This window comes from Paramisgurnus dabryanus, chromosome 10, assembly GCF_030506205.2.
Source record: "Paramisgurnus dabryanus chromosome 10, PD_genome_1.1, whole genome shotgun sequence".
Lineage (NCBI taxonomy): Eukaryota > Metazoa > Chordata > Actinopteri > Cypriniformes > Cobitidae > Paramisgurnus > Paramisgurnus dabryanus.
In genome coordinates, this window is record NC_133346.1 from 20,717,646 (window position 1) to 20,742,264 (window position 24,619).

The 24,619-nt window shown below is 37.0% G+C and overlaps 2 protein-coding genes across 4 annotated transcripts; both read left to right on the top strand.

Moving 5' to 3' along the window:
- Window positions 1-2,546: 2,546 nt before the first annotated feature.
- Window positions 2,547-3,889, top strand: sub1a (SUB1 regulator of transcription a). Its single transcript, XM_065290754.1, has 5 exons — window positions 2,547-2,674; window positions 3,118-3,187; window positions 3,277-3,402; window positions 3,496-3,604; window positions 3,770-3,889. The coding sequence occupies exons 2-5, from the start codon at window positions 3,119-3,121 to the stop codon at window positions 3,847-3,849; spliced, it is 384 nt and encodes a 127-aa protein (XP_065146826.1). The 5' UTR covers window positions 2,547-2,674; window position 3,118; the 3' UTR covers window positions 3,850-3,889.
- Window positions 3,890-5,617: 1,728 nt separating this feature from the next.
- Window positions 5,618-24,502, top strand: pstpip2 (proline-serine-threonine phosphatase interacting protein 2). Of its 3 annotated transcripts, none has more exons than XM_065290398.1 (15): window positions 5,618-5,776; window positions 8,470-8,570; window positions 9,211-9,285; window positions 13,915-13,949; window positions 14,034-14,140; window positions 14,421-14,483; window positions 17,532-17,630; window positions 19,373-19,418; window positions 20,368-20,447; window positions 21,689-21,787; window positions 21,880-21,976; window positions 23,562-23,634; window positions 23,736-23,770; window positions 23,916-23,986; window positions 24,085-24,502. In XM_065290398.1, the coding sequence occupies exons 1-14, from the start codon at window positions 5,744-5,746 to the stop codon at window positions 23,969-23,971; spliced, it is 999 nt and encodes a 332-aa protein (XP_065146470.1). In that variant the 5' UTR covers window positions 5,618-5,743; the 3' UTR covers window positions 23,972-23,986; window positions 24,085-24,502. The 3 variants fall into 3 exon arrangements, with proteins under 3 accessions (XP_065146470.1, XP_065146471.1, XP_065146472.1); XM_065290399.1 differs by having other exon boundaries at window positions 24,090-24,502; XM_065290400.1 differs by lacking the exon at window positions 9,211-9,285.
- The last annotated feature ends 117 nt before the right edge of the window (window positions 24,503-24,619 follow it).

Consider the following 24,619-nt stretch of genomic DNA (forward strand, 5'->3'; position numbering starts at 1 on the left):
CACACTTGAAGTCTTTACATTTGACCTCTCTTCTACTTACTTGACATATTTCCTGTATGTGGCTAAAGTGTTCACACTCTATGAACGATGTGTTAAAAACAACACATTAGTGTTGATTAACACACTAAATGCGTTGTCCCAAAATCCCCCCATCTCTGTGTTATTCTTGAAACAACACATAATGTGTTAAAAGCTTAACACAAAAAGATGTGTAAAAAACAAATCTTGTGTGCCGAGAGAGACAAGTTTTGGGACGCATATACAAGTCGCTGTCACCAGAACTTTGTCTGTTTAGAACATTAAAACCTTGGCACAGCCCTCGACCGCGCTATTTAGTTCTTGTCAGATTTTGATGCAATGTTGAGTGAATTGTTCACAAAAGGGAACATTCCCAATTACTATCATAACCTCGGTTCCCTGAGAAACGGGAGCGAGACATGTAAGCTGTCGTGATCATTACTCAGATCCGCCGCTCTGACGGCATATTAGGCCCAAAAACTTTTCCATTTCAAAAAGGTTCATTTAAACAAATAGGGGTGGTTTCCCGGACAGGATCTAGCTTTGAAGCAAAACAAAGGTCACTGATGTATATTAAGATGTCAGTGCAAGTTGTTTTCAGTTTGGACATCTCTTACATTTATTTTAGTGTAGGGCTAGTCTAATCCCTGTCCAGGAAACCGACCCATAATCTTTTGTTAGACCAGACTAAAACACTGTGTTGGATTAACATGTTTCAGTTAGGTTTAATTGGATAAGGCACATATTTTTTATTATTTGAGTGTGATTTAATTGTTAACAAATAATTAAATCAAACATTCTTGTCTTGGCTTAAAGATGATAGCTTTTCATTGTTGAAGGTTTGCATTGGTTACAAATGAGGAAATGAAATAATTCTTATCAAAGTTTTGTGCCCAATTATGTACTCAGTTGGTAAGTGTCATGATCCTGTCAGCACTGTGTGTTTTCCCTTGTGTCATGTGACAGGATCATGGCAGCCCTTATTGCTGTTTTTGCTGTCTTGTTTTGTGTGGAGTCACGTGGCCTGTGTTTGTGTTTTGTGTGCCTCGTGCTCTCCTGTCTTTAATCTTGACCCCGCCCCCTCGTTCCCTTGTTAATTATTCATTATTAGTTAACGCCCTTCACCTGTGTGTCCTCGTTCCCTAGTTTAGTTCTCCCCTATTTAATGCCCTTGTGTCTGCTGTCTTGTGCTGGATCATTGTTCATCTATGATGATGTTGTGTGTTCTTGTTTAGTGTCATGTTATTCATTTGGATTATTGTCTTTGTTTTACCCCCTCGAGGGTGTTTTTGTTATATAATAAAAGTCTTTTGGTTGAGAGCTGTCTGCACTTGGGTTCTGTCTTCCCACACATGACAGTAAGTAGTCATGTAATAAGCTTTGTTTGGGACCCTGTTCACCCTGTCACTCTTTTATTTCAAACATATAACATCCGGATGGCTGTACACAGCAAAATCCCCATTGTAAAATTAACTGCACAGTGTCTATATGTGTCCACCACACTACAAAGTGTTAAAAGTTACTGAAAAAAAGTTATTTGTTGTGGACGTGACAGTTCTGAAATTTAATAGAGACTTTGCATGGATATTTAAACTACCAAATGTACGTCTGAGATAATGAACTTTGGGTAAAAACTTTACTTTCATGATAAGGTTGATTTTGAATGGAATTGCCCATTTACAATTGAATTGATAAAATATTAATACTTACATGCAACTTATTGGCAAAGATTCTCTTTGGAGAATTTTGTTTCTTATGTTTACAATTTCTTTTTGCAGTACTTCCTTATCTTCATGTTTGCTTTAGACAGCTTCATTGAATATAAACAAGAGAGCGAGCAATCGTTTTCTACCTTTAGCTTGTAAGTAACTACAATCAGCTGAAGAGCGCACACCGATACAGACACACATCCTCAGCTTGTTGCTTTCCATGTGCAACTTGAGGGATTTATTATATATTTCTGCTTTAAATTTCTAATCAGTCTCTCCTTGCCAATGGTTGATGATTAATATTCATAATGCATAGAGCATAACTGGGCATCAAGTCATGGCTGAGAACAAAAACTCTAAAATTGACAAGATACCTTTATATCGGGTGTTGAGGCATCGCATGTATTTTGGACACTGTGTTGTGGTACTAGTTACCACTCACTTTAATTGCATGGCAAAGAGTAGGCCTACTGTGACCTACATAACATCTTTAGCTTAAAATATCATCTGCATCCAAAACCAAAGGCAGCTGACTTGTTGCCTCAATGAGGCAATGACTTCGGCGGCATGAAGGAAGCTCCGGGAAACGCATTCAGACAGCCTTTATAGGCAGTGTAACGGAATTCTATAAACCTACAAACGTGGGTCGTTTTTAAATGTGGTCTATAAAAAAATAAATAAATAAATAAAAGCGTGCAACTCACACCAAATGCGTTTGCCGTCTATGCTAGGAAGATAAGTGTAGCCTATATTTTAAATTTAAATTTTTTCGGAGTGAACTTTTCCTTTAACAACATTGCCGCGATGTCAAGGCAAAACTACACTTCCCACAATTCACTGCAACGACCATTTCCTGTAACAGTCTCAAGCGCGCGCTCAGTGCAGGTCTCTCAGAAACGCGCATCGCATGGGCTTATGATTTAACACAATTTACCTTACAACATCACGTAAGTCATTCGCTACCTGCAGCAGATTAAAATATTAAAGCACGACTGTGATATAAGCAAAAATGCTACAATAATATTTTCTTATATCGAAACGAAACTGTTGACGCTAGCTTGATGCGCGTTTATGTGTTCGGGCCTTTATGGTTCATAACAGCATCATAACAGAGTTATTACAGTTTACACATTTTTCTTATGCATGCTTTAAATGCGTGCAGACTGCAACAAACCAATGTAGAAAATTAATTTGAGGTTATTACAAACTTGTTATTATAATTCAATTCAAGGCTTGTTTCTTTTCAAAGCTAGACATTAACATCACAAGGTGCAAGTTAAAGGGAGCTCATCTATGTCACAATATTAGTGCACATGGTGTGTATGTGTTCTTGACAGTTTTCTTTTTAAGTAGTTTTCTTTACGTAAAAACTGCATTTTCATCTTTTCAGAATGCCCAAGTCAAAGGAAGTGTTGTCCTCTACGTCAGGTAGCGATTCTGATAGTGACGTCGAGACCAAGGTATGCAAATGAGCTCTGCATCGCATTTACGAATTACAATAAAACACATCCAAGGGTATATTTATCTAAGTGTATCATCTGTGTTTCAGGCCAAGAGAAAGAAGCAGGCGGCTCCAGAAAAGCCATCAAAGAAACCAAAGGGTGGAGAATCCTCAAAAGTGTCAGCCGCCTCCAAAAGCAGCAGTAGCAGCGATAAAAAGGATAATATGTTCCAGGTAAACAGTCTGATAGATAATTACATAATATTTCAGTCTACTTATTTATTTTTAACAGAATTAACATGCTTTATAAATCTGTTTTTTGTTAAGATAGGAAAGATGAGGTATGTGAGTGTCAGAGATTTCAAAGGAAAAGTGCTGATTGATATCCGGGAATACTGGATGGACCAGGAGGGTGAAATGAAGCCAGGGAGAAAAGGTCTGTAGGCGTCTGTAATCTTGATTTCATACTGCGTGCTGCTTTAATGCTCGCATCTGACAAAAAAATTGATTATTTGAATAAGTCACATTTCAAGATGGATGCAGAAGTATTAATATATTAGCCTGATGTTAGGTCATGTGTTGTTTTTAATGTTTCTTTTAGGTATTTCACTGAACCCAGAGCAGTGGAACCAGCTAAAAGAGCAGATGAGTGACATTGATGATGCTGTGAGAAGAACATAAGACCTGTCCGCAGTTCAAGAGGAATCTTGATTCTTTTTTTTTAAACAAATTCTCATTCTGCAGCTCCACCTATGCTTTGCAAAGCAAATGTGTTAACCGGGACTCTTTGTATGTATATTTTAGAATAGGCTTTATTAAAATAGTTGGCAAATGAATTTTTGTTTTATAGTATTTGAAGAATTTTGTGGTCGGGCTTTGCTAGAGGGCATGGGGTGTGACATTCATTTTCAATAAACGTAATAGAAATAGATTTCAAGGGTGTGGTTTATTTTGAGTTACTATGTTAAGGAGCATTTTGTTTTTTTCTTTGTCGCACGCATGTTGAAAATAAGAAGGAGATAAAGCTTCATTCCTAAGTGAACTTATACATGTACACACAACAGCAAGACACAAAAAAGCACTTATCACATTTGTATTCATATCATAGTGAAGTTGTCATCGGCTGTTTAGAAAATAAATTAATCAATACAGATCAACAATTTTATGACTGCATTCAGCACCTAAGCTTCTTATCAGATTCCAGATTGTCAGTTAAGCTACTGTAAACGCTATTGGCTGTTTTGCAATGGGGAGGAGCCATTATATATGCACCTTCTGGTATTAGTGGATACAGTGAAGATAGTACTTCAGCTCACCTTTACAAAGTTACAGGAGGAATGGTTTATGTGGTGTAAAATATGTATTTGCACAAAATTGTATTAGAAAGACTAAACAAAAGTTTGTTTAAAAAAATAATATTTTTTTAAATGGGACATACCATGAAAATCTGACCTTTTCCATGTTTAAGTGCTATAATTGGGTCCCCAGTTCTTTTATCAATCTAGAAAATGTGAAAAAGAACAACCCAGTAACTTCGTATTGGTAAACCATTCGCTGCAAGCATGTGAAAAATAGGTAATTTAATAAATGGCTCCCCTTATGATGTCAGAAGGGGATAAAACCGTCCCTTAATCTGCACTATCCAACCATGGCACTGCCATTTAGTGCATAGAGGAAGAGAGAGAGAAAAAAATAATTGACAGCACAATTGAGTTTCAATTTCAACAAACCACCATCATGTCGATCAGTGTTTGCATTTCATCCGCTCATTTGCATTTAAAAGGACACACCCAAAACCGGCACATTTTTACAAAGTGACAATTTTAACATGTTATAATAAATTATCTATATGATAATTTTGAACTTAAACTTCAAATATGTACTCTGGGGAGACCAAAGATTTAATACATCTTATAAAAGTCTTGTGAAATGTCCCCTTTAAGCGCAAATTTCCCTGATGATATTGTATTAATTAAATACAGTTATTTATGTGATTTACATATCTGGTAAATGTCAAAATCAATAATAATTCCATTCAAATATAGGCTCTTATCATACACACTTTTATATTATGTAACGGGACTTTGAACATTTAACTTTTCGCCGTTTCTCAAACGGAAGGGTGCATGCTCCGGAGGTCGCATATGAAGTCTGCATACGTCATCAAGCCAGGTTTATTTCAGTTAACTGAGCATTATAATCTTAAGCCATAATCAAATTACAACAATTTAAGATTATCTAAGTATAATAGTAAACTTTGTTATTGTTAATATTCGGAATTAAGACGTATGCAGCCAACAAAAATGCGACCTCGAAGGATGCAGCCTTCCAGTCAATTCAATAATACACGACAAGGCCTGCAGTTACACAGTTTAACCACAAGATGTCGGAAAAGACTTTCGAATGTCTCTGGTCACTTTCCACGGCAGTTTCACTCTCTGGTCGGACATGAACACGCATGTTTAGGACCCAGAGGCGTGTCTGTTAAATGACAGTGTGAAATCTCTCAGTCATTCCGTTATTACAGTCTGTTGCGGAACTTCAAAGACCATTTCGCAAAAATCGAGCCGACGCGATGAGAGAACTACATTTCAAAGATAATTTCTGGGTAAGATTTTATACTAACTTTTATATATATGTTTCTGTCCATGAACTCAATGGTTAGTAAATAAGTTATATATATATAGCGCTTAACACACGGTGTAGGGTACAAATGCGTTTATTTGCGCAATACAAAGCTTAAACCATTTTTTATTCTATTTTGCATACATTCAGTTCAACAGCCTTCTTGCGAGGCTTGTCACATTTCAAAACGGCGCTAAAGGGAAGTGTAGACAACATTTACAAACTTGTAACCAGACTGTTAACTTAACAAAGCGTAGCACATCTCTAAACTGCAACTGTAAGAAGTGCCAAAACCGAGTATTATGGAGTTGTTTCTTTAAATGTCGTCAACAGAACTTCAAAGCCTTATTTGGCAAAGCAAACAATGAAGTGCAATTTAGTTTTTGTTTTCTTAACTTTTATTTTGGGACGTTTTGTGTTGACTATGGCTTTGGCTGTGACGGAATGTCTCCCCCTCAGACTTATAAATTACAGACGGGCTCCCACGGATAATAATAGTAAACAGTCCAAAAGCATCATATTTCAATTCATATCCCTGACAAAACTTTAGCAATGTTGCACTTAAAAACAGTTAGCAGCCAAGTCAAATGTGGGTGAATATAACTGCAGGTAACGTTACCCTTAGGGTTATTTTACAAATGGTTAACTTATATTTTTAATCAGGTGGTGCCCAAACTCGATGTCCTGGTGGAGGGCCGATGTCCTGCAAAGTTTAGCTCCAACCCTAATCAAACACACCTGAAGCGACTAAATAAGGTCTTACTAAGCATACTAGAAACTATTAGGTAGGTTTGCTGAGGCAAGTTGGAGCCAAACTCTCCAGGACCAAGTCTGGGCACCCCTGATAATTAATAATTTGATGCCCAGACAGCAGACGACTCTGAGGCGGATCCTCACTGGAATCAGCAGCTCTGGTACGGATCCAGACCGTATCAGTATAATATTTTGTGTGAAAAGTGTCTCGTATAGATTAAAATCAAGATTTCCTGTTGTCAGAATTAGTCAGTGTCATTTCTTTTACTGTAAAAGGGACACACCACTTTTTTTGAAAATAGGCTCATTTTCAGCTCCCCTAGAGTGAACATTTTTATTTTTACAGTTTTGGAATCCATTCAGCCGATCTCCGGGTCTGGCGGTACCAATTTTAGCATAGCTTAGCATAATCCATTGAATCCAGTTAGACCATTAGCATCCCGCTCAAAAATAACCAAAGAGTATGGATATTCTTCCTATTTAAAATGTGATTATTTTCGGTCGCTGCGTAATATCATTGCACCTGCTTCAGCCATGGTACGCCAGCAAAGTTATTGATTATTACGCCGGAATGAGAGTATAGGTCCTAGCCATATCGGCCTACACAAAATATTAAATTAGTTAGCGTTGTTTTAAATTACGTAAGCTTAAATGTGTAGTGTGGCTATAGACCGTTAACAGCATTACGACGTGATTATGGTAAAGCGGCTTTTTTAAAGCTAGGACGCAGTGTGCGCTGCGCTATGAAACCCTTTCATTTCATTGGCTTGCGCCGCACGAGGGCGGTTTGTTGTTGCGTCGAGCAAAGCGCGAGCGCAGCGGAGCTCACCTTGATTCTCGATTCAACTCAATGAATATAGATTTAATACAAATACTATATTAATAAAAAAGAACAGTGAACAGAAGTTCACAAGTGGGTAATTAATACAAAGAAATTAAAAGTCACAACACTATCGTTGTCATCTTGCTTGCGAAATCTAAAATGCTTCCATACATCTTACTTTTTATGTGGTGGTGGCATCAACATCGATGAAGCACCTAAAACCGCCATTTTAAGCACTGAAAGAAAGAATGACAGGCTCCTTGGTAACATCGCGCAAGGCAAAAAAGAGGGTGACATCTAGTGAAGAAGACTAGTAATTTTATTAATGTTAATCTTACATTTAATGTTTGCAGAAAAAAAAGAAAAAAATGATTCTGCTCTTTGAGAATCGATTCTGAATCGTCCACGTAAAAAGAACTGGTTAATCGAAAAATCTTTTTTTTTTTGCCCAGCCCTAATATTAAAACTCTTTGGTCCTTTTTGAGGATGATGCTAATGGTCTAATCAGATTCAATGGATTATGCTAAGCTATGCTAAAAGTGGTACCGCCAGACCCGGAGATCAACTGAATCAATTACAAAACGGTAAGAATCAAATGTTTCACTCTAGGGGAGCTGGAAAATGAGCATATTTTCAAAAAAGTGGAGTGTCCTTTTACACGCTGTTACCAGCAACAGTGTTGAAAGTCATGTATGTGCGTGTGAGAGAGGAAGAGAGAGAGAGAGTATGTGTGTTTTTCCTGTGTATGACTGCCAGTATCTGTTACATACTGTTGACACTGTTACTTTACCTAGGTGACAGAACTTACACTAAATTGGACAACAAGAAATCATAATAAATAAAAATTTAATGGCAAAAATATAACCCCAATCAGGGAAGTCGCAGCCTAGTGGTGGTTAGAGAGTCGGTCTTGTAACCCGAGAGTTGCCTGTTAGAGTCTCACGGCCTGCAGGTTTAGACTGTGATGCTCTTGAACAATGCACCTTAACCCTAATTGCTCTCCGGGCACTGCCTGTGATAGCTGCCTACTTTCGAGTATGTGTTGCATACTTGACAAGCATGTCACTTTCAAGTTTTCACTTTCTTTCGTGTGTGCGCAGAATGTTGATATACCCAGCACAGCAGGATATGACAGCATCATCCAACACCTAAATGATGGCAAGCGGACATGCAAAGAAATCGAAGACTTCATAAAAGCGAGGTGAAATGTCACGCATGATTACTACAGTCTAGGGTGGACTAGATTAACACTATCATGTCTTCATATTTAAGAGGAATTATTCACAACCTTACAGATAGAATGAGAATGTGATTTGCTACAACATTTTAAATGCAAGTAAAAAGTACTGTTTGGAAAGAAGTTTGTTGCAAGATTTCCTTTTTTTTTTTTTTTTTTAAACGACTTTCAGTTTTACATTTTACTTATACTTCACTCTTTAGATGCTGTCATGTGACAGAAACATGTTTATTCACTACCTCAAACCCTTTAGTTTAAAACATTCCTGCTTGTGTAATGCACACTTCTTGTATCAGATTGTAATAAGTTGCTTGGTCTGTCCCTTACGAAAATTCACCATGGTTTTTGGTGAACATTTACTATAGTAACCATGGTTTAACCATAGTATTTGTAGCACAGCCATGGTAATTTTGTGGTGAGCATGATATACCTATAGTAACCATTGGCTTTTGGTTTGAATTGTAGTAAAACTGTGGTTAATTTTCGTAAGGGGTGCATTTCATTACATTGAGAAATATCTTTTCGACACACAGACCGAAGACCTTAAAACCCACCAGTATATGATTTTAGCATTGTATCTGACATTTTACAACACTGATTTTAGAGCTGTTATAGAAGAGAAATATGCTAAGGAGCTGCTTGGTTTGTCAAAGAGAGCATGTGGACAAAATGAAATGAAGTAAGTACCAATATCTAATTCATTGTAATGGGCATCCATGTAATCCCTTGTGAAAACTAACTATGGTTTTACTACAAATAAAACAATGAACCATGGTTACTATAGTTTAGTGGTTGACAAATATATTGCCTGGGATGATATATTGGCAGATTTTTTGGGGAAAAATTATGAAGCATGTTGGGGTCGCTCCGTTCGCAAATCATGTTGAATATTTACGATCAACAATCCTGTTGTGTGGGGTAATCCCGAGGACATACACAGATACACACACGCTGTACTGTGTATTGTCACGTGTAATGAAACAGTAGCCAATCAGAAAGCAAGCTGATGAAAGACAAACCCATAACAACTACAGTTATGGCTCAGCAGGCACAGTCCAAAGTGAGATGGGCATCAGAGAAGTAAAAAAGCAGTCCATTGTATTAATGCCATTTCTTTACACCCGTTGTTCGCCATTTTTGTTTACTGTGAAGTCACGTTTGGCTGCGAGGGACATCGCAAGATCTCAACGAGATTTCCTGTGCTCTCAGTGGAGACTTGCGTTGTTTGTAAAGGTAATCTAGTGGTGCCTGGTGTGCTGTTATGACCACATAGAGACGCTTCTCACACTATAGGAACAAAAGTGTCAAATGGTCGATTTTTTTTTCATTGTTTGTGGTGTCTCACATTTTAAAAATCTGATAAGATTTTGTGGTGGGGCCCTAGGTTAAGCAAAGACGACTTTAAAAAAGTAAAACAACCTTTTACTAAGTACAGGGTTCCCACTGGTCCTTGAAATCCTGGAAAGTTTGTGAATCTGGGAGGAAAAATTCAAGGCCCTGGGATGTTTTTGAAAATATACATGCATAGATACAGGTCATTGAAAGTGCTTGAATCTATTTTATGCAATAAGTTTTCTGGAAAAAATTCATATTTCCTGTGTAGTGTAGGATAATATCATAAAAATTCTAGACTTTTTAAGCACACTTGCTTTAAATGCTTGTATCTTTAGTATGCGAATGTTGATTCATACCAAAATGCTTTTTTGCACAGTTGTGTTTGACAAATGAAAACGTCTCCGGTTACGTATGTAATTGTTGTTCCCTGAGAATGCCGTCTTTGGCAATATTTCAGATAGCAATATACTTCCTGGCTCCCGCGTCACCCTGTCTTTGTCGTTAAGCCTCACCATTGGTTGAATTTGATATACACATTCAGCCTGGAGGCATCCCCAAAGTGTCACCGCAGTGACGCAGCGCGAGTTCCCTCCAAAGGGAACTGTAACAATGTATCTTTAAAGGTAACACAATGTAACCTTGCTCTTAATTGAAATGTTTCCCCACATTTAGTACTTGAATTTGAGGGTATTATTGGACCTGGAAAGTCCTTGAAAGGTTCTTTAAATTGAAATTCACTAAGTTGTGGGAACCCTGTAAGTAAAGCTACTCCATGCAATGTATTTGTTAATATTAAGGAATTTGAAACAGGAACAACTGCTCATTTTGTCAATGATGCATGTTATCTATAATCTATTGTTAGTCTCTCTAATAATCTCTCTCTCTCTCTCAGAGAGAGAAAGAGCTGTGTTAATATCTGCATCGCCCATAAAAAAACATATTGGTCGACCACTACTATAGTTAAACCATGGTTACCACAAATTAATCATAGTTTTGTTTCTGTGACCATAGTTTTTCAAATGTTAATTAAAACACAAAAAGTAAACATCCACCCATTAATCTTTAACAATATATTATTGTCTTGTAATTTTTTGGGTTGTGTTGTGCTGTAGCCTATCCCAACATTACTCGTACTGTATGTACAGACACCTCTTCTGCAGATGACCAGCTTAAAGACACAATATGTACGATTTTTGAATTAAAAAAAAACACAAAATTACTAGTACAGTTTGTATATTGTGTTTAAAGAATGTCCAGAGAATTTGCTATTTTAAAAAGTGCCACACCTTTGTTCATAGGGTCAGCTGTCAGTGGTGTTATGTCCATATTATTTTCACTGCGATAAAAATCATAGATGTGTTTTACTTGTGCAGACCGACCGGTGTATGACATTATAGTATCGTAAGAGTGATCCCAAAGCAGACCATCTCTCGCAAGATGTCATATTCCGATCCTTCTGCGCGTTGACACGCGCGAAAGTAGACGGTGTTGTCTAGCAACTTTGTTTACGTTATAACATACTGGTTGTAAGACTTTATTTCATAACATCATTCATGAACATGTTTTATTAGTACCGTCGGACTGATTTCCAATCAGCAGTGTAGGTAAAGACTACTGCTGCGTCCGAAACCGCCTACTATAGTACGCGAAAAGCAGTAGGCGAGGCGAGTAGTATGTCCGAATACATAGTATTCGAAAAACAGTATGCAAAAAGTACCTGGATGACCTACTACTTCCGGTTAGATTTTGCAGTGTGCATACGATGGACACTTCACTATCCCATGATGCCCCGGACGAGGAGTTATCCAACAAAGAAGAAGATGCACGCGGCTGTTTTCGCGCTGAAATGACATGACGTGATGACGACGTATGTCACGTGATGTAGCAACATGGCGGAATGTAGTATGTCCGAATCTCATTTATACTACCCGGATTCATACTATACAGTACCTACTGTTTTAACGCCAAGTAAGTAGGTACTTCATCTAATTCAGTACCTACTATACAGTATGCGGTTTCGGACGCAGCCTACAAATCCCATCATTCAAATCCACGCTCCTTCATAACATCATCAATCTGCATAATGTGCCTTTATAATGTGCCTTTAAGCAACTAGATTTTAGGAGAATGAAACAGAGTTTGCATTCAAAAGCAAAAAATTTAGACTTAAAATGAGGCTAGTAAGCAACCCCCTAGCAACCATCCACATTGGAGCAGATGGTGTAATGGGGAGTGCTCTGACATATGGTGCAGATGCACTTTCGGCAGCCCGAGTTTTAAATCCCAACTCGAGGTCCTTTGCCAATTCCTTACCCCTTTCTCCACCCTGTACTTTGGGCAATGGTTATACAGTTGGGCTTGTAACCCAAAAGTTGCCAGTTTGAGTCACATGGCCAGCAGTTTGTGACTGAGGTGCTCTATCTCCCTTTGCTCCCCAGGCACTGCAGTGATGGCTGCTCATTGCTTTAGTTGCGTGTTTGTTCATGACTTGCAGTGCATAGGTTTACTACTCACTTAATGGGTTAAATGCAGAAGTCACATCCCAAGTCTGGGTTATAACTCATTGGCGAAAGTGTCACTTCACACATCACCCTAGCAATCACCAAGAACACTTAGTAACCACATAGTCATGGGTCCGAAATAGCTTTCTAAACCCTTAAAGAGACAGTCCAATTCAGCTCCTCTGGAGTTAAACATTTGTTTTTACTTTGTTTTGGAATCCATTCAGCCGATCTCCGGGTCTGGCGGTACCACTTTTAGCATAGCTTAGCATAATCCATTGAATCTGATTAGACCATTAGCATCACGCTCAAAAATGTCCAAAGAGTTTCAATATTTTTCTTATTTATAACTTGACTCTTCTGTAGTTACTTTGTGTACGCAATGATATTACGCAGTGCCTGAAAATAGTCCCCTTGGTAACTTTCAATAGCAAGGGACTATTTTCGGGCACTGCGTAATATCATTGCTCCTCCTGCAGTCATGGTACAGCAGCAAAGTGCTTGATTATTCCGCCAGAATGAGAGTATAGTTATCTGCCTAGAAAATCGCAACTTTAAATTTTCCATCGGTCTAAGTACACGATGTAATTACAGAAGAGTCAAGTTTTTTTAATAGAAATTTGGTTATTTTTTTAGGGCAATGCTAATGGTCTAATCAGATTCAATGGATTGTGCTAAGCTATGCTAAAAGTGGCATCACTAGACCTGGAGATCAGCTGAATGGATTCCAAAATGGTAAGAATCAAATGTTTAACTCTAGGGGAGCTGGAAAAAGAGCCTATTTTCAAAAAGTGCAGTGTCCTTTTTAAGTGACAGCCATTTTGTAGTGGGACATTATTGAGTCATCTTATTCTGTCCCACAATACACCACAACAGCGAGTGTACAACTGATGTACAGTCAGCGACTAGCCGCTACCCCTTTACTGTGAGGCGCGTGCAAATTAACTATCACGTCTTGACACAAGAAGGCATCTGTGGCGGCTATTATCCGAATTCGCTCACACCTTTTCATTAACTCATTCAGGTGGAATATATTAGTGAAGTAATGTAGGAAATAGTGAGTAAGCTATTTCGAACACAGCCATGTTTTTAAATCTACCCAGAACTCTATAGCAACCATATAGCAATTCCATAAGATTTTTTTACTAGTAAGTTTTTTAAAGATGACATTTGAAAGGTATTTTGATGACATTGCATTGTTATAGGGTTTCAAAAGAGGTTGATAACATCAAGTAGTAACTGACATGTAGTAGCCTATTAGATCATTTCCTGCTCACAGCCAAGAACAAATCTTATTACCAATATAGACGGTCTTTGTGCTGGTCACGTGCATGTTGTTGGTTTGTGTGGTTAATGCTCTTCTTCTTATTGTAGGATCAGAAAACACTGATAACTTATGTCAGCAATTTGACAATGATTTTATTGCAAAAAAATGAGGATGTCAATTACTTAACAATGTTTCGCTTTTATAGCACCCTGAAACGATCGCTGGACGTCTTTAAATTACGTGAGTACAGATGTGTTTAAGAATTTCAAGATTGTCGTTTATTAGTCTGTCAGCCTGCTTAACCTGTAAGTGTTTGCTTTTTAGAAACAGAAAACGTGAGTTTGTCACATCTCCATTTGGCGCAAACCATGAGGGAAGAAGCAAAGAAACTAGAGGATTTCAGAGAGAAACAGAAAGAGATTCGAAAGAAGGTAAGACGTACAGATGGTGTTTCATTCATCGAATTATACTGATGAAAGCTGAAGTGTGTATTTCCTTCGTACGTATTTTATGAGTTGGCTAATTCAAATGAATTCCTACAAAGTCAATCGTACAATTATCGTAAAAACAATAACGAACCCACTCCTAACCCCAACGTCAGATGGGCAAAAATGTACGAATATGGACCAAATATATTTTCATTTTAAAGTATTGTAACATAGATTATTACATATTTTGTTTTTTGTTATATTAAATAAATATTTTTTCCAGGTAGAGCAACAGATGGATGCTCTTCACAAGCAGAAGTCAGCCCAATATAAGAAAACCGCTGAAGTAAGCATTTAGCAAATTGTAAAACGTCCAGTATTGTGTACATCTGCTTGTAATCTGGTTTAGTTGCCCACTTTATATGCTTTAAGGGAAGTATATGTGCCCTAAAGCAGTGCCACGAGGGAAGTGAATAAGTGCACTTGATTTTAGACCTACTAAATGGGAAGTGATCAGTGATAAATGGCTTTGTTCATTAAAATAGACCCTTCTCATTCAAAGGTAAGAAACACTTTTAAGGGGATGGTTTCGGGGTAAAAAGCAAATCATGCAATATATTAAAAAAATATATGGATTAGAAACTTCAGGTTTCATGCTCTTGAAACTTTAGGAGAGACAACAGAACAATGTTTAAACTGTAATGCTTTCGCAAAGATGAACATGTCTTATATACTGTTTATCTCATGTAAGATTCACACAGTGATACATGCAAGAAAAGATCCAGTAAAATCTTTGGAGACATTGACATTTTTTGTACATTTAATAGTTGGCAGATGTTGTTTATCCAAAGGGAGCAGTGCATTTGCTTTGGGGAACAAACAAATGACCTTTGCAGTTCTCATTTAATGCTATGCTAAATAAATTACAGGAACACTATGCTCTGCAGTATAATTAGAATTTTTGCAGAATTAAACTTTTTCCCCGCCAGCGTTTAAAAAAAAGTTGCCAGCCAGCGGCAGCATTTTTTATGATTTTCACAAATGTTTAATGCCTTCCAGAAAATGTTCTTCTTTAAATATATAAACATACAATATCAAATGAAAGAACATACCCTCTACGCTAAAAAAAAAGTTTTATTCTACCTTCATTTGTTCTTTTTTTATTAGGAATGTGCATGTATCATTGTTTCATTTTGAATAATCCATGGCTCTCTTTTATCTCTTGACATTTGATGTTTAAATATGAGATGATATAAGTGAACTTGTGATGGCGTTGTACATTTTGCACCTGACTGACTGTATTTTCGTCTTGCCGAATTGAATCCAAAAATTACTGCATCGTTTAAAAACCATCATGCATGGTACTGATGTCAAAAGTTTGAACTTTTTTCCCTAAAGGAATACTTCCAGGTTCACATATCGTTAGGGTGGCCATTTGTGCGATATGTGGTCGACCGCATACGTCATCAAGGGTTAATATTTTGGGTTTAATTTCAGAAAAGCAACCGTTACATTTCAAGGTAAGAATGAAACTACAATGATTGTATGTCTTAAAATATATATTTTTTTTTATTATGTATTTTAACTGAAATGTGAGAACCTCGATGACGTATGCGGTCGAGCAACACGACTTGAACCGAAAACATGTTTGGGACGTGTCTGGCGGAACTGGCACGAATGGCCACCCTACATATCGTGTCTTTTGCACACTCAAGTCTTGTTTTAAAACCATAGTGCCTCAGTGTTGCGCGGATCGGCGGGGTTGCTGTGGCTCGAGTGCGCACAGGAAGCTTTTGAATCATGCATGGTACTGATGTTGTATGCTGGTCTGCACAGCTTGCGTTGACGTCAAAACGCACCCAGTCTTTACTACCACAGGCGCTTGTCCTGTAACCAGATATCCAAAGTCTCCATAACCACAAAAAATAAAAATAAAAAAAATAAACCTACAATTATGTACTTAAATCGATTACTCATGGCCATCCCTACTTTTTATCACTTTTCTCAAATATGGGTAGGTTTCTTCAAAAATATTTATTTTTTTAGCAAAAAGCTGTGATAATTCCATTTTTGTGAAGGACTTTTAATAGAGATCAGATTCAGAGCGATTATCAAAACATACATGGAGTTTGAACTTTTTTCCCTAAGGGAATACTTCCAGGTTCACATATCGTGTCTTTTGCGCGATCAAGTCTCGTTTTTTTTTTTCAGGCGCGTCCGCACCACATTGAGTTTTAAACATCTCAACTATTTTGGAATGCTGCAAGAGTACCGCAGGTCATGTAACAAGAACTTATGCGCCTACCGTTTTCCACTCGTTTTTAGGCGCGACATATGAACTATATGAAGTTGTGTAAGAGCCTGGTGGATAATAGCGGAAATACGGATTGCCGGGAAAAACTCATCCTTGGCTGGGAAGCGTTTTCTCTTAATTGACGAGTTAAAAGAGTTCTCTACCTACATAAATTGAAAAAACATGTCTTATTTTACAGAAAACTTTGTGCTTCACAACTTTTAAGAAGAAATTTAATGATGCCGTTTTGGAAGCGCCGGTGGGTCTGCAGAGTTCAAGGGGTTAAATAGACAAATAAAAATAAAATTAAGTCCTCGAATGAATAATAAAGACAACACATTGATAAAACAATACAAATCGAGGTATGAGAATTGGGTAGGGAGCAAAAAAGGTCTTTGAGCTTCTTGAAAGAAGTTATACTTTGATAAGTTTACGCAGCAAGCAATTTTGCACTTAAAAGACATCTAATAGCCATCTAAACACAATCCAGACGTCTAGACTACAACAGGGAAAAATTGGGGATGTCAAAAATGTAATAAACGTCTAAACAAAGCTTACATGATGGAATATCATATCTCTCAAGTTATTTACCAAATTCAAGTTTATTTTGGCTAGAAGTGGTTTACTTATAGCTGTACTTTATCGGGTCTATAGTTAACCTAGTCTGTGAAATGACGGCTATTGCTTGCAGTGCTGCACATTCCTGAACTTTATGTCCTGCATCCTGGGATACTTTTTAAACACCAATAAAGGACATGTAAGCTGGATACTTTTTGGCTACTTGTCATTTGCTATGCAGGCTGATTTATCCACTACAAAATGAATTCAATTTGATTTTTTTTTCTAAGTCATAAGTAGCATTTCATATGTGTCTACAAAACATATCATTTCAAACATATAAAAAGATAAGACTTTTCTTTAGTTCAGCAGAATTGTACATTCAGTCAAGTTTCCAAACTTGTGACTAGCAGTGTATATTTACACGTCCGCAAGTTTATTTTGCAATGACCTTGTGGCGTACTGTGATGGAACTATTATAGTTTACATGTTAACTCAGGATGTTATATTGTAACGTTTACATTTTAACTGCTGCTTTTTAAGGCGAAGAAGACCTATGAGCAAAAGTGTCGAGATAAAGAGGAAGCAGAACAGAACATGAACAGAAACGCAGCCACCAGCAGTGCCAAGCAGCAAGAGAAGGTACACACATTAAACTTCAATAGATGGCTTGTGTGACCCTTATAACAATCTTGCTTTCATTTGCTATACATTTGAAATAAAGCCTCAGCTACACTACCATAGTTACTCATCTCATTGTATAGGGAAATTGAAAAGATGTGAAAGAACATTTTCACAAGATCTTTTTTGCGTATTTCCTTTAAGCATTTTAAACAGAGATATGTCACACATATCTCACATCTGAACATTTGCATGTTATGTCGGACTTCACTTCAAGTATATACTCATTTCATAGTCTGATAGGTTTCATGTTTTGCCCTCTGGTCTTATTGGAGGAAGTTTAAACAATAGATTATTATTTCCTTGAATTATAAAAAAAAAACATGCATGTACTTCCAGTATTGAATATACTTGCTATATTTTGTACTGTGGCTTTAATAAAATATGCAAATTCCTTTAAAATGTACAAAGACATGCAGGTGTCAGATATATATTGATCTGTATTTTTCTCTTCAAAAAAATGGGAAACTACTGTATGTTGACCTCTTGTTTCCAATGTATAAACCATATTGCATATTCATATTATATGCATATCTTCATGCATCATTTTACTTGAACTTTATACATTTTATGAACCTTATTATTAGATGTGCAACACTTCCTTTACTGTATATATAGACAAAAAGGCAAAGTTCACTCTGGGCCTAAATTCCAAAAGGCTAATATCTCTTTACTTTAAGGTAAATGATTTATTACAGCAAAACAAACCATCAGAACCGCTTTAGTAAACGTATGTACAGCACAATGAACCATTGTAAAACATGCCTGCTGCTATGGATTGGTGCAAGTATTTGTGATACGTGAGAACAAGATTTTAGATCTGCTGAAACACTGGAGAGTTTTGTAATGTATCAACCGTCAGACTTTTTTAGAGGGTGAAAAAAATAGATAGCTGTGAAACTCTGTATTTGGAACGACGACAAGTTAAGTGAATCTGGGGGAAAAAATTCAAGGCCCTGGGAAGTTTTTGAAAATATACACACATAGATACAGGTTATTGAAAGTGCTTAAATCTATTCTATGCAAGAAGTTTTGTGTAGTGTAGGATAATATCATAAAAATTATAGACTTTTTAAGCACACATGCTAAACTATCGCTTTAAATTCTTATATCTTATATGCGAATGTTGATTAATACCAAAATGCTTTTTTGCATAGTTGTGTTTGACACACGAAAACGTCTTGGGTTACGTATGTAACTGTTGTTCCCTGAGAAGGGAACGAGACGCTGCGTCTCCCTTGCCATGCTTTCTGCGTCCTGGTAAAGCCATCTTTGGCAATATTTCAGATAGCAATATACTTACTGGCTCCCGTGTCACTCTGTCTTTGTCGTTAAGCCTCACCATTGGTTGAATTTGATATACACATTCAGACGCACTTACCACTGGAGGCGTCCCCAAAGTGTCACCGCAGTGACGCAGCGCGAGTTCCCTCGAAAGGGAACTGTAACAATGTATCTGAAAAGGTAACTCGATGTAACCTTGCTCTCACTTGAAATGTGTCCCCACATTTAGTCCTTGAATTTGAGGGTATTGGACCTGATAAGTCCTTGAAATGTCCTTGAATTTGAAGTTAACTAAGGTGTGGGAACCCTGAGTTTACATATAACATTATATGCATGTTACAATGTCTAGATGCAGTGTAAGATGCCAATAACCACACGGTGATTGTTGGGCCTAATATTGTCTTTCTCTCTCATTTCAGCTGTTTGCCAAAACACAACAAGCCAAGCAGACAGCGGAGGAAGCAGGTAAAATAAAACAGATATCCTAATAATAAACAGACGGTTATGATTGACATTATACAAATTATGTCTTCACAGTGAATTAAATATAACAGTGCTCTTTATGTTTATATAAATGATTCACTTCAACTATGATAGGTTCTCATGAGACAATTTCCTACTGGATGCTAATAGCATACATGACTGATGAGGTCATGTTGTATGCTTTGTTTTAACATGTGTATCTTAAAGTAATGCTACCGTTTCATATATTTTCTATAAACAGTCTCAGTGGCAACAACATAAACGGTTTTTGTGGCCCAAACGTCACTTCCAGTAGACTTCCGCATATAATCAGTTAAAAAAGAGAGTTGATTGTTTTGGATAACAAGCAAAATAAATAAATAAACAAACCAGTAAATGACCTTAGTTCAAATCTGAAAGCTGAAGCATATCAACTACTACACTGAGATAATGTTACTGTGTACAATAACTGTATACAATGTTAGCTACAGTTCCTTGAACTCTCGCCTGCTGCCAAACCTCTCTTCACACAGTGGTGAACCATGTTCGTCATCTACCCTCGTCTTCAGGAAACCTAAACAAGTTATTTGTTCCAGAGGTCAATTTAGTCACTAACCAGACTGATAAAAAACAGGCGCGTAAGCACAGCAACGTGCGTGTGTCTGATGAAACCGTCTATATAAGTGCATGGAAATAATGTGTATTTAAACTATTTGCCTTGAATATTTTGATGGAATATTTTATATTTTCTTGCCAAATTTGTACCTTTTGCATTGGACATTTCCAATCGAATGGATACAATATTTACTGTATATGGCCAACATGAAGGTGGTTCTTTACACTTCTAAGCCATTTAGGAGCAAACAGGCTATATAGATGTAAAAACATACATCATGAAAATACTGAGAATGTCACGTTCTGATGTTTTTTTGTTTGTTTGTTTGTATAATAGACCGAATATATAGTCAGAATGTGTCTGTGCTGGGGAAGATCAGAGAGGAATGGTTGAATGAACATGTCAAAGCATGCGAGGTAAGCCTCAGCCTGCAACACACGCCCAATGATCGCATTAAACAGATCAAAAATAGTCATGTCAGGTCATGTGAAATACTTCTGTAATCTCTTTTAAAACAGTTCAACCTATAAGAGGTCAAACAGAAGTTCAGAATTATTAAACTATGTTATTCTGTATCTATAAATAGCTTTTTTTGTTATTTGTTTTCCAAACACTATCACATGGCAATTTGTATGCATTTTACAAGGTGGCTAGTTCATATTAAATGGGACATATCATGAAAATTTGACTTTTTCCATGTTTAAGTGCTATAATTGGGTCCCCAGTGCTTTTATTAGCCTATAAAATGTGTAAATAAACAACCCAGTAACTTAGTTTTGGTAAACCATTCTCTGCAAGCATGTGGAAAAAATAGGTCATTGAAATTTGGCTCCCCTTGTGATGTCAGAAGGGGATAATACCAGCCCTTAATCTGTACTATCCAACCATGGCACTGTCATTTAGTGCAGAGATCAGCTCATTTGCATTTAAAAGGAAATACCCAAAACTGCACATCTTTGCTCACACCTACAAAGTGGCAATTTTAACATGTTATAATAAATTATCTATACGGTATTTTGACCTTAAACTTCACATACGTACTCTGAGGACACCAAAGATTTATTTGACATCTTTAAAAAGTCTTGTGAAATGTCCCATTCAATTAGTACGACCACATTGGTACATTTTTGTGCGATATTATTTTGCCCCTGTGATGTGAAGGTTTTGTTATTGTTTTTAATGAGAATCGTAAGTTTTTGTATTTTTGTAATTAATACGAATTAGCCCACTCAAAAAATACAGTACATATGGACTTTCATGAGATTTAAATGCGCTAAAGTACAACTATACTTTTAATTTATAAATTTGTAGTGTATACCTTTAACACTATTATTTAACACAAATAAAGTACTAAAAATGTACCTGCTGTTAAGTATATTTTTAGTAAATTCAAGTTAAGACCGAGTTCAGATAAAGCTGGATGTGGACTCAGCCTTGACTTGGGCTTCACACTCAATCTCTGGTCTCCGATTCGACACTTGACCTCTAGTCTTGGTCTTGACTTACTTCACTACAACATTGGTTTTGAAACGTTTTGCATACCCAGATTTCATGTGGGAATAATGATTATTGCAGCATCACTGTATTGTCTTTTCATGTAGCAATGAAGCAGCAGCTCTTTCATGAGACTGCACTAATTTGCAACCTTTCCCCCCAGTTTTTTGAAAAGCAGGAAGTGGAAAGGATCAACACCCTGCGAAACACTGTATGGACTCATCTGAACCATCTCTCCCAGCAGTGTGTCACCAGCGATGAGGTAACCTAAGGGCATCAGCCTCAATTACTATAGGAACACTCTATATATAACTTTACACTGCTTATTTTACTGTGTGTATTTATGTTACACAGCTATATGAGGAAGTGAGGAAGTCACTGGAACAGTGTAACATTCAAGAAGACATTGAGCATTTTGTCAACCTCAGAAGAACTGGCGATAAACCACCAGGTACTCATTTTCAAGAACTTGATAATTGTAGTAAAAACAGAAAAGTGTGCTTTTAAATTCATGTACACACCACAACATTCTCAAAACATGCATACCAGGCCAAAAACACTTTCATTTGCGGACATCAACACACATACACATACATAAATATTCCTTTAAATAAAGATGGCAAAAGTTTGTTTTCATCTTTTTATTGCTGTGGGTTTGTGGAGGACCAAACACCAAAAAACAGGACTGTCCCCGGACATCTGGTCACCTTACGGTACAATGGCCCCATAATACGCATGCATGGTGTCTAGGGCTGGGTTTTTCCCGATTAATCGTTTTTTTTAAATGTGGTCGATTAAAAATCGATTACAAAGGCCACAAATCGATGCATTTGAAAATTGGAGATGGGTTCTGTTTTAATTTACCCAAGTGTACTTAAAATAAAAAAAGTGTAATATACAGGTTGGTGGATCTTAATTTCTTTTTATTAAATACCCACTTGTAAACTTATGTTCACTGTTTTTTATTTTATAAATATAGTATTTGTATTAAATCTATATTCATTGAGGAGAATCGAGTATAAAAATCGATCAGAGAATCGGAATCGAAACGAGAATCGAAATTGAATCGATCCGATACCTTATGAATCGAAATCGAATCGATCCGGAACATCTTAATCGATACCCAGCCCTAATGGTGCCACAATTTTCAGAGATTCACATTTTTTGTGTTTACACAAAAACATGAACAGAGTTGTTTTCAAAAACGTGTCCTTTGAGACCTGTTTTCAAACGTTATTTTCGTGTAAACGAACAGCCAAAACGCATAAAAAGTTTTCTGTTTGGTTGAAAACTTTAGGCCCCCTAAAGGTGCATCTTTTAGAAGGATCTTTTGACAGAAATGCAATATAATCTACATAACTATATTATCAGCAGTGTATAAATACCTTACATAATGAACTGTATTGTTTTTATTACCTTAGAATGAGCCGTTTTTATCTATAGACCGTTTCATCGGACGCACGTGCGGTGACGCGATCGTGCGTCAGGTCCGAACTTCACTTCCGGTTTCTGTTTGTTTAATAGTCTGACTAGTTGCTGAAACTGAACTCTTGAACAATACTTTAGAAGGCCTTTGTTGCTATTTATTCTTAGCGGAGTTTACCGGAAGTTACGTGTTGACCACGAAAGCACTCGTTAATGTTGTTACTGCTGAAACCGTCTATATACACCTCAGGTACTCTTACATGGAAGTCGTCGCCATGTTTCTACAGTAGCCCTAAACTGATAAACTTTCGTCACGATGTTGTCTCAGACGACGACATGTTTGTCCTGTGGCGGCCACGGTATCTTCTCTTTGCGTTTCGAAAGGGAGGGTGAGCTGTGGACTGAACCGTTGGTTGCAATTCACAATTTCACTGCTAGATGGCGCTTAAAACTTCACACTGGACCTCTAATTGAAAAAAAAAACAGTTTGACCAATAATTTACTGTCACGCTGATGTAAACCTGTTAGACTTTATAAGTCATACAGGTATAAAATGACAGGAGTAAATGATTTTAGGTTTAAGGTGTTTATTATGTCGATCTTTTTTGCAGCACCTGTACTATATGAAAACTTTTACAACAATCAGAGATCAGTTCCTGCTCGCACGCCCCTGACAGCTATCAGGTGACCTCTCTGCAAATCTGCTTAATCATTTATTTCCCAAACCTATCCAAATAAAACATTTCCTCTAAAACGACCTTATGTCATCCTGTGTTTTATTATAGGAGACCCGGGTTACCTCCAACACCCAATGCAGATGGTATAAAAACATTTTTTATATTTTTTACTTTCAATGCTATGAATATTGCATTGTACTTTGTATATGGATTAGTATTAATTTACTGTTTAAATTGGATGCTTGTTAAATTCCCATTACATACTTTGTTTTATCTGTTGCTCTGTAGAAGATCCTTTATATTCAACTGTAGCGGATCCTGGATACAGCCTTATACGATACTAAACGGATCATCACTTGGTAAGGATGTTAGATGTATCCTTGACATAAAATTTACAAACTGTATAAAATATTTGCCGCATTTTAATATATATATATTTTTTGTTACCTGTCTGCAGCTCAGATTTCATCCCTAGTTGAGAGGACACTGGGTCATGGTGCAGCCAGCTTCCTCACATCGCACGTTCATAATATGCAATATATGATATGAAGGGGTTTGGATAGCCCTTGATAAAAAAATGGTATCACAAACACAACTTTATGCAAATCTTTGTCTTTTTATATACAGTTTGACATTGGCACATATATATTTAGAAAGGTAAAGGTGTGTAATTTCTGAATTGCTGTGCAGCCCAACTGGGTTCATTCTTTTCATCCAACTAATAACAAATAGGGAAAATGTGTTTTTTTGCAATTTGGTGCTGCTAGTGGGAGAGAATTTACACACATCGGCTTTACAAAGACTACAAAATGTAATTTATTTATAGTGTCATGCACCAGTGGATATATTGCTTAATAAATGTATATATTATTTGATCTCGGTGTCCTGTGAGGTGTCATTTTGTTCTTCTCTGTGTTCATGAGTCACTGTAAAGTATGCATTGTAAAACAAATTATCTGCCTGAAAGTCCAGGTTCAAATTTCACTTTTTTG